Source organism: Halyomorpha halys, unplaced genomic scaffold (genome assembly GCF_000696795.3).
Source record: "Halyomorpha halys isolate HHAL.00 unplaced genomic scaffold, Hhal_1.1 Scaffold422.1, whole genome shotgun sequence".
NCBI lineage: Eukaryota > Metazoa > Arthropoda > Insecta > Hemiptera > Pentatomidae > Halyomorpha > Halyomorpha halys.
In genome coordinates, this window is record NW_027111899.1 from 398,751 (window position 1) to 416,925 (window position 18,175).

The 18,175-nt window shown below is 29.5% G+C and overlaps 1 protein-coding gene across 1 annotated transcript in view; it reads right to left on the reverse strand.

The window, feature by feature from the left end:
* The window catches only part of LOC106682535 (hydrocephalus-inducing protein), a gene marked incomplete at its 3' end in the record, with an annotated part of 227,440 nt that overhangs the window by 118,176 nt on the left and 91,089 nt on the right, over window positions 1-18,175 (reverse strand). Inside the window, 8 exon segments of the mRNA XM_067049812.1 lie at window positions 3,120-3,283; window positions 4,497-4,716; window positions 5,758-5,913; window positions 9,477-9,617; window positions 10,689-10,964; window positions 12,150-12,310; window positions 14,078-14,289; window positions 16,752-16,923. Of these exon segments, the coding sequence (XP_066905913.1) occupies window positions 3,120-3,283; window positions 4,497-4,716; window positions 5,758-5,913; window positions 9,477-9,617; window positions 10,689-10,964; window positions 12,150-12,310; window positions 14,078-14,289; window positions 16,752-16,923 (1,502 nt within the window).

Consider the following 18,175-nt stretch of genomic DNA (forward strand, 5'->3'; position numbering starts at 1 on the left):
TAGCGCTGGTCCTCCAGGTCAGGGGTTATGCACAGGACCAGTTACCCTGCCCTTTAAAAAACAATAGTTAAGAAACCCACAGGTAATTATACACCAAAATAGAATAAAGGTAAATGAAAACATAACTTAAATTTGATTATTGTAACCTGGAATGTGAGGACAATGCAACAGCCTGGTAAAATGGTGTAAGTGGCTGAGCAGATAATAAAGTATAACATAGACGCAGTAGCCAAACAAGAAACAAAATGGAATGCCTGGATCAGGCAGAGTCGATAAGAAAGATTATTCAATGCTGTACAATAAACCTAATACAAGAAGGGGTAAAAATGGTACAGGATTCATATTTACAAGAAAAATAAGAAAGATCCTACTACTTTTTGAGCCAATTAGTGAGAGAATTTATAAAACTAGATTGAAAGGTAGAATTAGAAATATAACATTAATCTCAGCATACACCCACGGAGGAGGCTGATGAAGATATAAAATCAGAATTTTATCTAGAACTGATGCGCAATTAGAAGCCAGCAGCTCTACACAGACTGTCACAGAATGATTCTCACTGCATAGTGAGACTGATGAGAACGGGAAGTATCTCTGTTAATTACCTTATACATAAGGTAATATGGAAAATAGTTAGTGTTGCAGTAACCTAAATAGATCATGCTTCAATCAACAGAAGGCACACATCATCTATTATTGAGGATAAGACTGCACGAAGCCTGAAGTGTGGCCCATCATTTCTAAGTCGAAATGAGGAAGCATTTAAAAATGAGGATACCTCTGAGAGGTTTAAAGAATCAGTGAGTACTAAGTTGATAGAGGGTTCAAGAGAAACTGGAATCATCGGTTGAAGAGAAATAGATTAAAATAAGGAAATCTGTTGAGGAATCTGCAGAAGAAGTAATAGGTGAGAAGAGAAAACAATCAAATGAGGAATGTTTCAATGAAGAGTGTGCTCAAGAGGAAGCTCTAAGAATCAGGCAAACCTCTACTGCTTCTAACAAGAGTCCAAGACTAGCAAAGAACAATTAAGTAAATAGTAGAATTGAGTGAAAATAATGAAACTAGAAAGTTTTATGGAGTTTTGAGATATCTTTGATGTTTAAAGAATCAGTGAGTACTAAGTTGATAGAGGGTTCAAGAGAAACTGGAATCATCGGTTGAAGAGAAATAGATTAAAATAAGGAAATCTGTTGAGGAATCTGCAGAAGAAGTAATAGGTGAGAAGAGAAAACAATCAAATGAGGAATGTTTCAATGAAGAGTGTGCTCAAGAGGAAGCTCTAAGAATCAGGCAAACCTCTACTGCTTCTAACAAGAGTCCAAGACTAGCAAAGAACAATTAAGTAAATAGTAGAATTGAGTGAAAATAATGAAACTAGAAAGTTTTATGGAGTTTTGAGATATCTTTGATGTGCGGTCATAAGGGGTTAAGTCGAAAATATGATGTTTTCAGGAGAGCAAAAACAAATTTCAAAAGATTTGTAAAATCTAATTATTGATATATTTTTAATTGTTATTTTAATAAAACAATATAGTAGTAAGTCTATCTGAAGTATAAAGACCTTATTACCAACCGGTAGCTCTGATTTGGTGCTATAATACAACATAATCCCCAAATACTCAAGTAACTTAAGCCCATGACCATTATGACCACACATCAAAGATATATAAACCTTGGATTCCACCCTAAAGTAGTTGCCTGCAAAGATAAAAATCTATTTTTCATCTTTTTATAGATAAGACTAATAGTTAAGAGAAACATTCATTCATAAAACCTAGAGATGTCCATCAGGACTCAAGTTAAAGTTTGTTGAGTGTGCTATAAAAAAGTTTATAACGTTTATCATCCTAGGAGTATATTTTACATGATATTTACCAAAATAAATTCACAAAATGTTTATTTCTAGATGTTCTAATCACAATTTTTAAATTATGAAAAATTATATCTCTGGAACCATTGATGATGTCTACCAGCACTCAAATTAAGTCTAATGTAATATACTATAAAGTATTTTACGATGTTTATCTCGAGTAGTGATTTTTACTATATTTGCACATGAATATGAAATTTTGTACGAACTACTAGAAATCAATTTATTTTAGTAAAAATCATGAAAATTACTACTCCAATGAAGATATACATTATGAACTACTTTATAGTACATTCCACTAGCTTTAATTAGTGTGCTAGCAGACATTGGTATGTCTGATGGTTCCTGAGATATATTTTTCCCTAAATAAATTTACTAACATCTGATTTTTTTGTTATTTTGTAATGAAATGTTGCTCTTTAAAAAAACAGTATTTTGGCAACTAGTGAACATAAACAGTTCTATTAGGGGTCATATTTTAGATAACATACTCTACTTTAAATGATCTTTGTTAGGTTTTCTAGTATCGTAGATAGTTTTAAAGATATAGAGCCCCGAAATAAAAATTCATTTTATTTTACATTTTGAAACAGCTATTTTTTATTCCCTTTAACTGTGGTTGGCAGACTCATCAATTTTGACTAGTAACTGTAACTATAAATAGTTTTTATTAAAGTAATAAAAAATTGGGATGAAATAACTATCTTTTTTCCACTGGGCTCTTGTCCTATAAGAATTCAAAGTAACAAGACATGTATCAAGCTACTCACAAAAAGTTAATTTATTTTTAAATATAGTCCAAATGTTTTGCTAATTTACAAAAATTAATAAGAGTCAAATATAATAATTTTAAAGATAGAAGTAAACAATGAAATGTTTAATTAAATTTAATTAATGATCGTGATCCAATAAATACAATTCAAATAACTTTCAAACTAAAGTATTTAAAGATAATTCAAGTGAAGTAGTGAAATGGGAAATTATTATTAAGATTTATCAAGAAGAAATCATCTCAACAAATATGAACTACATTTAGAACACCAACAATCAAGTATTTTATGACATTATAAAAATTCTATATTTTGTAATCTAATGTTTAATTTATATTTATCATTTAAATTTGAAGTTGTTCTTTGTTTATGTAAGAAATTGTATTTCTTATCATTGATCAAATGAAGTCAAGAGATCAAATAAAAAATATAACCATCAATTAAAAACCTAACAATATATTAATATCATTATTTACCTGGACCAGAATCAAGTCTGTCAGCATTGTCACATAGGCATATGAGATATATTTTTGATGCTTGAAACACATCGAGGAGAACAATTAAAGTTGAAACAGGATCCAAAAAAAATTTGCTCTGAATGCTTTCAAAAACTAGTCCATTTTTAGCTCTTAAATATAATCTAAAAAAAAAGTTAAGAAAGAAAACATAAATCAAAAACCATAGAAGTAAATAACTATTTGACAAAATATAAACTTAACTACGGCAAAAATGGGGGAGAGGGAGGAAAGGGGGTTATCTAAAGGTAACCAACCTATTCAACCCATAGTAACAGGTTAAGTTTTTATTTTGTGGGACGGCCACAGTATTAATATTGGCCCTCCAGGCTGGATTTGAACTGGAGCCGTACTGCTCACAAGGCAGGTTAAAATGACGATCTACAAAAAAAATTTTGTTTATAAAAAATCAAGCCAGATTCGTTTTTAACGTATTTTGAAATCTTTAAATATGAATTTTCATAAAAATCAAAATTTGGAAATTTTTAGGTTTGATTTATACCTTCTTCGGTTTTATTGAATTTTTAATTTCGTGCAGATTAGTGGCATTGTATTAAAGTTATTGCATTTTTGTTATTTTAGAAAAAATCAAAGGCCTGTGGCCATTAAGGAAATCTTTGAAGTAAAAGAACTTTATTTTTTGATTACTATTAGCATGATTAAATGTCTTTTGCTAATTCCTGAAAGAAAATAGTTTTTGTTCTCTTGTAGCTGAGCTGCTTCTTTTAAGGGTTTCTCTACAAGAACAAAAATGATGGTTCTCTCTTTTAGTATCTATTTAATACATAAAAAAAGTACTACCATGTTTTCAGAAAACCTACATATAGTTTTTAATTTCCCAGTTTTCAAACCAAATTATAGGTAATTATCCTAAAGCTAGGCTACAAGAGAGTAAAAACCCTCATCTTTTAGGTGATTCATGAAAGGCACTTATTAATGTGCTTATTGCAAAAAGAGGACTATGAAAATATATCAAATCTGCAGCAATGTTGGGCTCCCTATACTTTACTCTCTTAATTCTTACTTTATTATTAATTTCACTAATTGCATAAATTATAAATTTTAGAGCATTATTTTGGTAAAATGAATGGAATATGGTCCGGGTGCGGAACCATATTCCAATTAAGCACCCAGACCATATTCCATTCATCTATTCACACGGTCAATCAACAATCTTCCATTTTGGTAAAAAGTTTTAAATGGTTTGGTTTTAATCATATTTTGATTGAGGAATAATTTATCTTTAGTTCTTCAATTTGATATTCAGTAAGAAAAGCATTACTTGCCAATGAAAAAAACAAAATTAAAATATTCACATTAATTGTCTAATCTTCATACCTCCTTGCTATAATTTCCTCAAAGTATTTCCAAGGAATATTCAGAAGGGTAACAGGCTCTCTGAGTGAATCAGTTCTTTTTCTGGTAGATATCACCTTACTTTTTGACTCAGTAACTTCTTTCTGGATTTTATATTCAAGAAAATATTGATTTGAAACCAAGTTGATAATACCCTCCCATCCTTCTAATGTATTGAAATCATATTTATCTTTCTCTTCATCTTAAAACATGATGTATTGATGAAATTATATAAAATATAGCAAAGTAAAATTAATCAACTAAATAATTTTTCTTTCCATACCCTCAAGGAATATTCTCTTTAAAACAGTTAGATGAATAAAGTATTTTTATAAAATATAACCAACCTTCCTTAATTTCAAAATTATTTAATTCTTAAAAAGTCTACATCAGTAATGCTGGGAAGGTTTTAATATACTAAAATAAAATTAAAGGGATTCAGGACATTTTACATGGTTATGGTGATGATAAATTTCTATATTTGGGTTTAGATAAATAGGGTACACCAAAAACCCTTAAAGATTAAGTTAAAAAGGAAAAAAATATATATATCCAAGTATCTGGAACAATGGTTCATTCACAACTGGTGGTCTGCAGATATACGATAGGTGGGCCATGAGAGCCTTGGAGTGAGCAATGGGTCGGCCAAGCAGCACATTTTTGAGTGAAATTTTTTGTTAGAACTACTTTATTAATTATTTTTCCCATGTTTGGATGTCAACTGAAAGGCTTCAACAGATAAATGCACAATAGAAGTGACACATAATGCGGTTATGAGCAATCTAATTTTGAAACATTTTTGAAGCAAAGGAGTGAATGTGCTGCACTAGTTTCAATTACAGCTCTCTGGTCTGTATAATTCTGTAGGTTAAGGAAAAACTGATTTAGAATGTTCTAAAACATTGGACTAAGCCCGATGCTCTAAACTTTGTAATGATACTTATTTATTGATCAGATAATTGGATATATAGTCAAAACAGTCTGTATTGCCTGCTTTACTGGGAAACTCACTATCATGAGAAAAAATCAAACTATAACTACAAAAAAAGAACTATTTTTATGAAAAAATGTCATTTCATAGACTAATCCGTATATGAGAAATAATTAATTTTAATTCAAAGTAGGGTAGTAAGTGAAATTTGCGTGATACATTCACTGCAACAGATTTTTACATTTATATTAATTTATCTCTAATTGTAGTATTACAAAACATATCAATTGTAATATATATATAAATATTTACCATCAAACCTTTTAAAGAAATAATCCAGAATGACGTCTCTTATAAATTTATTTTCATCAATATAGTTTTCAATTAAATCATTTAGAATTTCCCAATCAAGAGAAACAACAGTGATTTCCCAAAAGTGACTTATTCTCCAAGTAAATTTACCCGCATCTGAAACAAAATTCTATCAAAATATAGAAAATATGAATACCTTTCATTAAATATATTCTTAACTTTGCTATATATACACAAAACATAAAGCACTATAGCAAAAAAAAAATTTTTTAAATAAAAAATTATAGTTTTTATTTTCTAATTTCTTAAATTTCAAATTAAATCTGTACCACTACAACCCATGAAGGGTACTTTGAAAGGAAGTGCTGTCACTAGACCAACAGTTGTGCAAGGAGATTTGGTTAGAATCACGTTCAACCGCCAGATTTTTACAAAATTGAGGATATCCATTTTATGAGGCTGGGTGGACCCTGGAGGGCTACCAAACCCAAAGGGCTGACTCAATGGCTACATGTCACAAATAATAATAATTCAAATCCAGGTCTTTGGAGTTAGTAGTCCATTATCTTACTGAAGTGCCACTGTGCTCCCTAAAAGTAAGGATATTTCTTTTAAATCACGAAGAGGCCAGGGTATGATTCCTTACCTTTGGGAAATATTGTATCTTAGTTCCTAAACTTTGTGAGATGGTTGATCGTTATACGATATCTAAATTCGCAAAGGCATCTGGCCTGCTCTAAACAGAGGAAAGGGTGGCGTACAATAGGGGCTCTGTGGCTGCAGTACACCTTTGCCAGGAAAAAAACAAGGAAACAAAGAAGCTGCGATCACCAATTTTAATGTAACTTTTTAAACAGTAGGACCTGAGAAAAAAACATTTTACATATTTTTAGAATTTTTTTATATTATCACATACCACCTTTGCTCTGCACATATTTAATGATTATTATAAAATTTATTTGTTATAGATTATCCATTTATGAAAAGAAAAAATATTTATCGTATTCAATGAGTTGAAGTGTGTAAAAAATTATAAAAACCAAGTTGCTTTTAGTAAAGTAGACCAAAAATTTTTTTTTTAATTTCGGTTTTAGCGCTTTTTGAAATCCTTAAATAGGAATTTCATATAAATCAAAAATAAGAAATTTTTGGTCTTGATTTTTTAAGGAAATATTTTTACTGCTAATGACCCACCCACCACATAGCTGGAGAAGAAGAAATAAGGAACTCTATGAGCTGCTCCAGGATATAGATATTATACCTTAGTAGTTAGGCAGGGATGCCTTGGGTGGGCAGGACATGTTGCATGAATGAGTCCCGATTAAATGCCTAAAAGAGTCATGGAAGAAGAAATCCATTGTCAAAGAATCCATTGTCTAAGAAGAGTCTAACGGCCCAAGCTCGGGTGGATGAATGGAATGGTACAAGACCTGCTTGGAGTCCGAAATTGGAAGGAAGCAGCCCAAAACCGGGCCGAATTGCAGAGACTCATAGAGGAGGCCAGGACCCATCACAGGGTTGTAGCGCTATAGATAGATGCCCCACCCTCACAAAATAAATTCATAAATCTTTATCCAAATTCATAATGTCATCCAAATCTATCGTAACTATAACTATTGGAAAGCTGAATTTCTGTTGCTTCAAGCCATGTCAACATCTTTTAGATTTTATTATTTATCAAATGGAAGAAAAAGCAGTTTCAAATAAAGACAAATTCCTCCAATGTTTTATTTTATATCTCCAGTTCTAATTTGTAAACTAAGGTTCAATTTGTATCATGGAGTTTAGGGAGTCCTGAACCCTTTTTAAGTTTCATGAAGAGTGGAAGTTATTGTAATTTTGTGATTTTTAACAAAAAAAAACCGTGCCCGTGTAGGCCTCGAGGCGACATATTTCCGTGACAACGTATACTCTATGCTAATATTACATGATTTATAAGACGTTGTCACGTCAAAAATAAAAGTTTATATAAGTAAAATGTTTAAATGGTTACTATAGTTATCCAATAATGTTTTGTATTAAATGTAAACAAAACAATCTAATACCGTTACGGGACACTTTTTCTAACATTGCATCCCGCAAAATGATTTATAAGACGTTGTCACGTCAAAAATTGAAGAAGAAAATTTTGAGCAAAAACCTTTATTTTTTTATTACCATGAAAATTTTTACCCAAGAGTTTCTCGGGGGTATGAAGAGCAAATTAAATTTTATTTCTCAATAAAAAAATATTTTATGGAGAAATAATTTATATGACTTTGTAAAAGCACAGTATTAAACTTATTTAGATCCTAGCAAAGTGAGACAAAATATTTTTTTTTTAACAGTATTTAGTGAAATGCATCTCACTATTATACTGAGTTTTTTTTTTTTTTCTAGACATCACCAAAAATCCACTAACATGTTTAAGGAGATATGCAATAACATCCTGTCAGCTAGAACAAATAGGAAAAAACATCATTCAATTTCAAGTGCATAGGTCAGAAAATAGCTTTCTCACTATTATTTAATTTTCAGAAAATTTCATTAAAATATTTTTAAGATTTCTATTGTTTATACAATTACCTATATTTTAAGGTTGATAATTTGTCTTTTGAGAATAAAAACAAAAAGATGAGCCATCTCTGAAATATACGTGTATCCAGGAAATTATTTTCCACTATAGGTAAGAGAATATGCTGTCAGTACAGCAGTATGCATCCGGAACAAGGAGAGACAACAAAAGGTCTATAGGAAAACTTTATTCATAGGAGCTTGAGAAGAATACTTGGCAACCATTGGCCTGAAATAATTTCCAATAAAGAACTGGGGCAGAGGACTAGCCCCAAGCCAATAACTGATAAAAAAAAAATGAAAATGAAGTGGACTGGTCATATCCTAAGGAATCTTGATAATGCCATAGAGAAAAATGCACTTTCTTCGAAAATTTTCGAATTCAGAAATTCGTGATAGTCCTCTGCTCCAATGGAAGCTAAAAGATAACTAATCAAGCAAAAATAGGGAATGAAATTTAATTAACTTTATGTTTACTCTTACTCTCAACTTTAAGCCAAATTAGAACCATTTTCAAAATACAGCTGAGTATGGTAAAATACATTTGCACATGTACAAGAAAAATGAGTGGATACTTGATCAAAGTGAAACAGGATCATTTTTACATTAATCTACAATTTTCTTCCAAATTTAGGTTAAATCAAACAATCTGTTTTTGAAATTATAGGTTTGTCATTGAACCCAGGTTTGTGTGTGTATTGGCAAAAGTAGAAAATAGAATCTAATAAAATTGTTACTGGACCGTTTTTACACACTGATCCCCGAAACTCATCAAAATTTTTCCAAATCTCATGAGTTGTTTTCAAAATATAAGTGTACCATAAAAACATGTTTGCAGATGCTTAAGTAAAAACTGAAGATGGGTCTGAGGACAATGGTAAGAAACTATTTAGGTTCCAACCCTCATAACCTCAGAAAATGTTATGAAATCTAGACTAAGGATCTAATGCCAGAATAAAAATTTAACAACAGTAAGACACAGAATCAAATCTTTTCTTAAATTTAAAATGTAGAATGAATGGGCGTGAAAATTTTCAATTCTGAGATTTTTTTAATTTTCTACATGAATACAAAAGCTTCCCTATCTTCAGGAGAAAGGAAGCAAAGCATTTAGATTTTTAGGATTATAAGGTCACCAAATAATGGACATTATAATCATAATTTACCACTTTTAGGACTTCCATAAATAAACATTAAATCTCCACATTCAATGTAATTTGTCTCTTCATCACCTTGGGCTTGGACTTTCCCAGAAAGCGTGAGGTTGGACGGAGATATCTTCAACAATGACATATATTTGATATAATCTGGAAACAAAGTATTTCATAAATTAAAACATAACTCAATAGTAATTTGTTAAATGTAAATTATAATACACTAAATTAATTCTAACTAATATATTTAAAGAACAAAATAAAGACCTGCAAACAGTTATGAGGAAATATAAGAATCTTATCTTATCTTAGTAAAAGTGTAAGTTCAATAAAAGTAATCCACACGTTTGAGGGAGTACAAATCATAAGAAAGGAATAGTAAATACTAGCAATTAACATATTAAATAGTATTATTGACCGAGCATTGGGAAGGTTCTATTTCTATTTCAACCCAACAGCTAGGCATTTTGTCTGTGCGTATGTTGATGACATAATCATAAACAAACTTGTTTGATTTACCACACATTTGCCATAAATGTTCCTTGAAGTCAAGAAAAAAGCGTATGTGTAGGAATTTTTAGTTTTTAATTCTCGTCCAAGATGGCGGTAATTTTAATGTCACCATATTATCAAAAATTTGTTTGTTTCATAGTCACAAAGTTTAGTTGTCAAACCAAATGCTTTGTTCAATTGACTTCAATTTTGACATGAATATATCTTCAAGGCATTTAAAGTAAGCTATTTAAGAATTTTTTTGTGCTGTGGCATAGATGGTGAAGAGGAAACAAAATCAGACTATTAAAATAATTGTGTTACATTTGATTAAAAATAATAAATTCACTTCTAATAATAAATAATAAAATTATAAATCTAAAATTTATTTCAAAACCTCAATTTTCTCCTATTAAATAGCTAGTTTGAGATCTTCCTAAAATAGAATTACTATTAACAAATTATGAAGTCTGGTATCTCTGAAAACAATGCTGTTTACTCAATTAATTACAACATTGGATAAGTTCTTGAAAAATGTAAAAATAAGCAGATATTAGATATTTTTTTTTTCACTAGGATTGCTTTCACATTACTAACAGTTACAATTATAGCACATAAATAAAAACTATGGACCAAAACTTATTACACAATTCCTTTTTTTTTTATTTAATTTTTAAACGTTTATAAACACTGGTTTATATATAATTAGTAAAGAAAAAATGCAATCATTACCATTTATAATTTGTTTGAGAGTTTTTACAACAAAGTTCCCTTCAAGTATTGCTGTGAGAAAAGTAAACATATCTTTCGAATCTTCAGCAATAACTTTAGGTTTATCTTTACTTTTTTTAACATTTGTAGTTTTACGTTGAACTTTCTCTCCTTTCCTCACTTTTGTTTGACTGGGATTTGACAAGCTTTTGGGAGACAAGGGTTTGGTTTTAGGACTGGCTGGTTTCCAAACTGTAGAACATTCTGTCAAGAGAACATCCAAGAACTCTAAAATATCTGAAAATACATCCTTAATTAATTTCATGAAAACATTGAGAATACATAGTATATAAGATGAAAATAAAATAAAAGTATTCATTATAATAGTGTAAATAATCAAACAAAAAGAGAAAAAATAGATTGATAACATTGGGTTACTATTAAATTCTTTTAGAATGAAAATAAAAAATATTATTTTAAAACTGAATACATGCTTTATTATGTAACAAAAAACACTGCATAAATTGACGATCCTGCCAGAATCGTGTTTCCATTATAACATTCACAATGAAATTGAAATAATAATATTATTTTAAATTAAAATCTGTACCACTACAATCCATGAAGGGTCAGGGGTTCAGTACTTTGTAAGGAAGTACCGTTACTAGACCATCGGTTGTGTAAGGAGGTGATTTGGTCAGAATCATGGTCGACCGCCAGATTTTTACCCAATTAAGGTTACCCATTGTATGAGGCAGAGTGGGCCCTGGGAGGGCTCCAGAACCCACAGGGTTGATTCACAGCTACAATGAAACAGAAAACAGTTTTCTGTCCAGCTGGATTCGAACCCGGGTTCTTGGGGTTAGTAGCACCGTGCCTTATCACTGTGCCACCGCGCTCTTAATATTATTTTTAAATGAATTAAATATGTTTTTATGAAAATAACACAAAAATATTTATGTAAAGATAAACCCATATTGATGTACATATTTTGACTTTTTCTAAACACATATATAAATACATCCCTACTCATTACAGACAGTATTTTGGTTCCATTTTTAATTATCTAATTATTTGTGTTTTTATGTCAGTTACATCTCAATTTCATACTCCAGCATTATTTTCACCTACTTCAAAGGTTTTTCAATTTTTTTTAGCTCTGATGAAGACCTACACTGAGTATTGAAATTTCAGCATTTAACTAATAGTTACTACCTTCTTTTAATTGTTATTTCTAACAAACACTCAAACCATCTCATCCTCTGCTTGATTTACTGTTCTGTCAACCATAAATATATACAATTTTTGTTTGTGTTGATGAATCCTACAGGGATAAATAATTAATATGTTCAACAGAAAGCAAAGAGAGTATTGAAAAAAATTAAAGGCAGTCCCTTCTTTTTCTAGTTCCACCACTCATATTCCGTCCACCATTTTCTAACTTGCCATACTGTATTTATACCTAATATATTTCAGAAATACCTTTCACATATTTTCTGACAGCTTTCTTTACAAGTCTTCTAAACATCATGTAAATCTTATTAGTTGGTTTATTTTTGTAATAAGTTGAAGGCACACAAATTTTATCTTTTCTGTAGTACTGAAGCAAAATGTTGAACAGATCTTGCTCTCTTGGCAAATCTCTGAATTAACATAGTTAATAAAAATAATTATTACTTTATATGTAGAAGACAACATCCAAACAACTTCTACATTGCTCTAATTCTTACAACTTAGTATCTTCAAAAGAGTAACAATTACAAGTCTACAGATACACACAAAGCTGAATGATGAAAAATTATTATAACAATACCAAGTAATATAGGAGTTTTTACAAAAACCTCCATATTTTTTATATAACACTAATATTAATTTTTAAGAATTCCACATTCCTCTGCACTTTTGGTATTATATTATACTACTATATAAAAAGCATGGTAATTTAATTTTAAAAACATGTTACAAAAAAAATTAGAGGACCTTTGTAAGATCTTGGAAAAAACTTGTTAGCTGTATGATAGAAATGTCACAGTATGGTTATAAACTTGATGTTAAAATTAACCAAAAGTTATTTATGTAGGCTGTTAGTTGGGTTAAACTAGTTATGAAAGGGCAGGCCATCTTCATGTACAAACAAACTTTTTGGATAACCAACTTTTAAAAAAAAATAACTTTAAAACCAGTAAAAAAATATTATTTCTCAATAAGTTTGATTAAATTAACAAATTAATTTGCAATGAAAACAAGTAACAAATTTTTTAAAGTTATTATGTGATTGTATTATTTTCTTGCTCTAACTGATGGAGGAGACGCGCTACTCTGTGAAATCTTTGTTACTCAGTTTGGGATTTGTCCACTTCTTTAGGCTCAGTGAACAAAGTGGACTCTTCAGACTGTTTCTGTGCCTCTCGCATTGTTGACCATTTTCTTCTCAGTAAATTGCTAAAAGCCATGACCATCAGCATCATACTTTATCAAATCAATAATGTTTTTGCCAATATTTAGCAAGAAACATTTTCAAAAATTCAGCCAATATGATGTCCTATTCTTTGCTATATTTTGTTGTTAGTAAATTACAGTTTAAATCAATCTCTATACTTTGCCACAGCTTTCTCTTTGACTTAAAAGAAAATGACTGATTTTATTTATTGCCACATGGCTGCAATTTCATAAACACTATACAAGCTTGCAAAATCTTAAAAAAAATCATTAAGGTCATATATAACCCTTATCAGTATTTTTCTTTTGCAAGTTATTGCAGTTAATCTTTTTTATTGCTGCTATAACAACCTGATCCTTCGATTTAATGGTAACAGGCATATTTAGTGCTTAAGACCTTTGCTTTGATGGTCCACATTATCTTTTTATTTTCACTGCCTCTAAATTTTTAACGTCAATGCAAACGAAATCTATTTTTCCTTTTGTTTTTAAAGTATTTCACATTATTCTTTCAAAAGTTTAATAGAAAAAACATAATTGTTCCTATTTGTAAAATTTCTAAATTTTTTAAATGCGAAAACAACTTTCTCCTTTTTACTAGGTTGTTACAAAAGTATTTGTATATAAAACAAATTTTATTTAAATTTCAGTAAAAAAATCTACACATGGAAATTACTCATTATTTTTAACCTATCTTTCTGTCAGAAGTTGAATTTGGTGATGATTTTGGTCTTTAGTTTTGAAGGAGAAAAACTCCTCACATCTTAGTTGTTTTTGAGGTGCTCGCCCTTTACAAAAAATGCAGCATTAGCAGAAAAGACCATACTCATATGACCTTCAGACCTGTAGTGAGGGTAGGTTATGGTTATAAGATGCTGACGCCCTCAATTTCACTAAGTGTGAACAAGAATTATTAAATATTAAAATTATTTGAGGAAAATAAATTACTCCTATACATTAAAAAAACTTACTTAGGAGTTCCAATTACATATGCTTGTACAGGAAATAAACATGGATTTCGAATAGTTAACCTTTCCCTTACTGGCATAGCATAAGGTATAGAATATCCAAATGAAATTTTATCAACTGTTAAATGTGGTTTTAATCCACAACCTTTCAAACGAATTGCAACACTTTGAGGATTCATATTTATTATAAATTGAAGGACCACATCATAAAGTGCCTACAAAACATAAACAACAAAGAACAATAATAATTTAGGTTTACATTACATAAAACATTATCTTCATTCATTAATTATTTAAAATATAACCCTCAGGCTTTTGCTATTTTGCTTTCTGCAACAAATTTGGAATTGACAATGGAATAGAATCATAACCCTTTCTGAAATTGATGCAAAACTGATAAATTAGACCTTGTGTTTTAACTTTTTCTTCAATACTATCATTGCATTTTTCATTATATAATTTTTGTAACTCTTTTCCCGATAGTTAAATGGTTCTGTCTACAACTATCTTAATAAATATTTCATATTATGTTGGATCAAGTGACATTTCCGATAGTTACTAAAATCGATTTTCTGTTCCTTTTTACAGATTAGAATCAGTAAAGATTATTTCATTCTTCTAAGATTTTTCTTTTTCACTGAAAGATATATATCAAAAAAAGGTTTCCCACTCACAGAATAATAACTAAGATTACTCTTCATTCTGGCTAGATAAAAGTTCTGAAACTAACCTCTTAGTATACGATGTGGTAAGTCTACTGGACCAAACATAAACAATTCATATCAGAGACATGATGTATTGACCAGGCCAAAGATCAACAAGACATGTTAGAAATGTGGTGGGGTGGCTGTAGCAAATGTGTCCAAATTGCTGTGGCTTATGGCAGATGCTATTGGAAGTTAAATGGTAAGGTAAGGTGTTGAGTATCATCAAAAAACTAGATTGATCATCTCTTAACTATTGCTAAACAAATTTTAATTGATTTTAACAATGATAAATTTTAAAAAAGGAAAGAATTTTTTATTGGATTCACTAAATGGCCTATTTTGTTACCTTTTAACCAACCAGAACACCCAATCGAAATTAAATTTGAAGTGTACAATGGATTTGAGAGGCCTCATAAGGACTTTAATTAAAAATAATACACTTCATTGAGTACAAGTATTAATTGTGAAGGCTTAGTCCTGTTGTTAATGGCAAATTTAGAGGAATGATTCCTAGATTGAACATTTTTTTTTTTAATCCCTATTTTAACAGTCAATTTGTTTTGTTCACCACTCTAGATGTAGAGAGGTTTTCTTTCATCTCCAGAAGTCAATATTTTTTTTTTTTAAGCAACATAATAATATTCATCTTCTTCGTTGTCTAGTTCAGTATTCATATTTGAATTATTCTGCTCAGTATCTAAATCTTTTTCATGTTCCTCAATCGCCACTTTCAATTTTTTCATCATTCTCACTGTCCATTACACTGAGATCACCTTCTGTTCCAAACATAGCCCGTCATATTTATTTGACATTACTAGGATTCTTAGAAATATTGTAATATCCTCTATTTTAATAAATAGTTGTTTTTTATGTATAGATGGTTTTAGTATCAATGTTCAATATTCTTCATTTGTTTTGTTAAACCAAAAAGTAAGCTAACCATTTTTCATCAGTCAAATATGGAGTAAAAAGAGGTTCAAAATATTGAAGATGACAGTGGGGATCCTTCCTAAGTCCGTTGAATTGCTGTTATGTTGAAAAGATGGAAAGATTGTATCAACTTTTGTTATTTTGTATCATAATTGTATTTCCAGTAAATTTATGAAAAATAGAAGTCGATAATAAGTATTAAGGAAAAATACATATAAAGAAAATCATCAGAAAAAACTCAAAACTATTGTGCTACAATCAATGTTTACATCGAACATCGAGGCATGAGAATGAACAACGGAAATTTTGACACTTTTTGTTTAGGCGAAGGAGAAATGATGTCTCCTGGAAGCTGGTGGTACTGAAGCCTTTGTTTACTGTCAGAGGTAGATTTTGAGAAAGAAGACATTGATAATAAGTATTAAGGAAAAATATATATAAAGAAAATCATAAGAAAAAACTCAAAACTATTGTGCTACAAGCATCTAAATAGATCGAAGCAGTATCTGAGATCTGCGAATAAAAAACTATTAAATTTCCTTTTATTTATTTTAATAAATCAGAATATTACAATATATATCTGCCTTTCATCAGCCCATGTTCAGAGAAAACTAAAAGAAAACTTCAGAACTCATGTTTTCACAGGTCTTGGGACCATTTTAAAAAATTTATAAGATTCTAAGGACATAAGTATCAAAAGATAAAACACACATTAAAGTCAAGTCAAATTAAATGCTACATATAAATGGTGAATAAAAAGTGATAAGGATAATTACCTGGAAACGCACAAGAGACCTATCAGGTTTTTCTAACAGTGTACAGTGTGGGTAACATAAACGAATTCTAAAAATTGACTGAGGGCGAATGATGGTAAGAAGTGGAGGCATCATTGATCTCCACAGCCTCACAAATAAAAAATACTTAAAATAAGTCAAGTTATAATCTAGGATGACCTGACAGGTTAGATTTGTTGGTTAATATTTTTAAAAAATGTTTTTTAATATAATAATTAATAAAAAAAAAAAAGAAATAATAATTACATCATCTACTGGTTCAAATCCAATTGAGATGCAAAATTTTGATTTAGGCTCAGCATAACCATAGACAGGTTGCACAGTAAATGGACAAACTTTTTCCCTGAAGACAGGATCGCAAAATCGGTAAGTCCTCAGTGGTCTTATAAATGCAAACCATTCACAGCCTACAGTATTTCTGCAAAAATAATAATAATACTCTAAACTGTTTGAATTATGACTAACAGTAATAATAACCATGCAGATTGTGTTGATGTAAAATTATAAAGAATAAAACTAAAAGTATTTTATGTGCATAAATAATTGATCATATTTCAAATAAAGATGGTCAGGGGTACAGTCAAAAGAAACCAAACTAGCCAACCGCTTAATAATAGTTTAGAAATAATTTTTACTTCTCTTGACTGCACCCCTGACCAACTTCTTTATAATTTTAAAGTATTTTAAGTTAACTAGAATTGGAACATAATTAAAAAAAAAAAAAAAATTGGCAATCTCAATCATTATTTTTTTGTAAAAACAATTTTTTTCTCACAAAATTAAGGTCAAAATATTTTTTTTTTTCAATTTTTCAAATGAAGATTTTATTACTTTTAGTTTGAAAATTAAAACTTTAAAGCTTCTGATTTTAGAGTGTCGAGAGGTGTACTGATAAAAAAAATATATTTTACTACTACAGCAATCAAATTAAATTTGTAAATAGATTTAAATGGTTTTGATAGATTACTGAAAATTATGCATCATAAAAAATAAAAATTAAAAATTCTAAGTTACATATACTAATTTTAATATTAAGGATGAATATATGGAACAATGGCAGGTTCACTCAATAGAAACTTTCATTCTATTCTTTGTTTTCTTGCTTTTTACACAGTACAAAACCGAATAGGGAAATTTAAAGAACTACTAATTGCAATACTACAACAGGATTTTTAATATTTTGTATAATTCCTTAATCTGAATCTCATTGAGTAACCCATTTATTTTTTTAAAACTTTAGTACAAATATTATTAGAATTATTGTGTCAAACATCAGTTGGTGTTAGTTTTCATCAGTCATTACTTTGTTCACGTTGTGATAATATTGCATTCCTCATTCACATTTTTATTTTTAACATAATAAAGGTATTTTATGTTTGTGATTTTTTTTGTTAATGAAGAAAGAATAGATAATGTATTTCAAATGGTAGAAGCAGTGGACTATTTTAATTACCTAAAATCATCCTGTCTGAAGGAATTGAAAACCTTACAAACAAATATGTTATCAATCTATGTAAGCATTTATAATGTTGTACTATAATCTAATATTTTTTATCAATATTAATAAAAATAACATGCTTTTCTTGTATTAAATATTCAATTAAAACTGTTAAGAAAAAAGTTAATTTTTTTTTGTGTGGTCTGGACTTTTTTTTTTTTTTTTTTTTTTT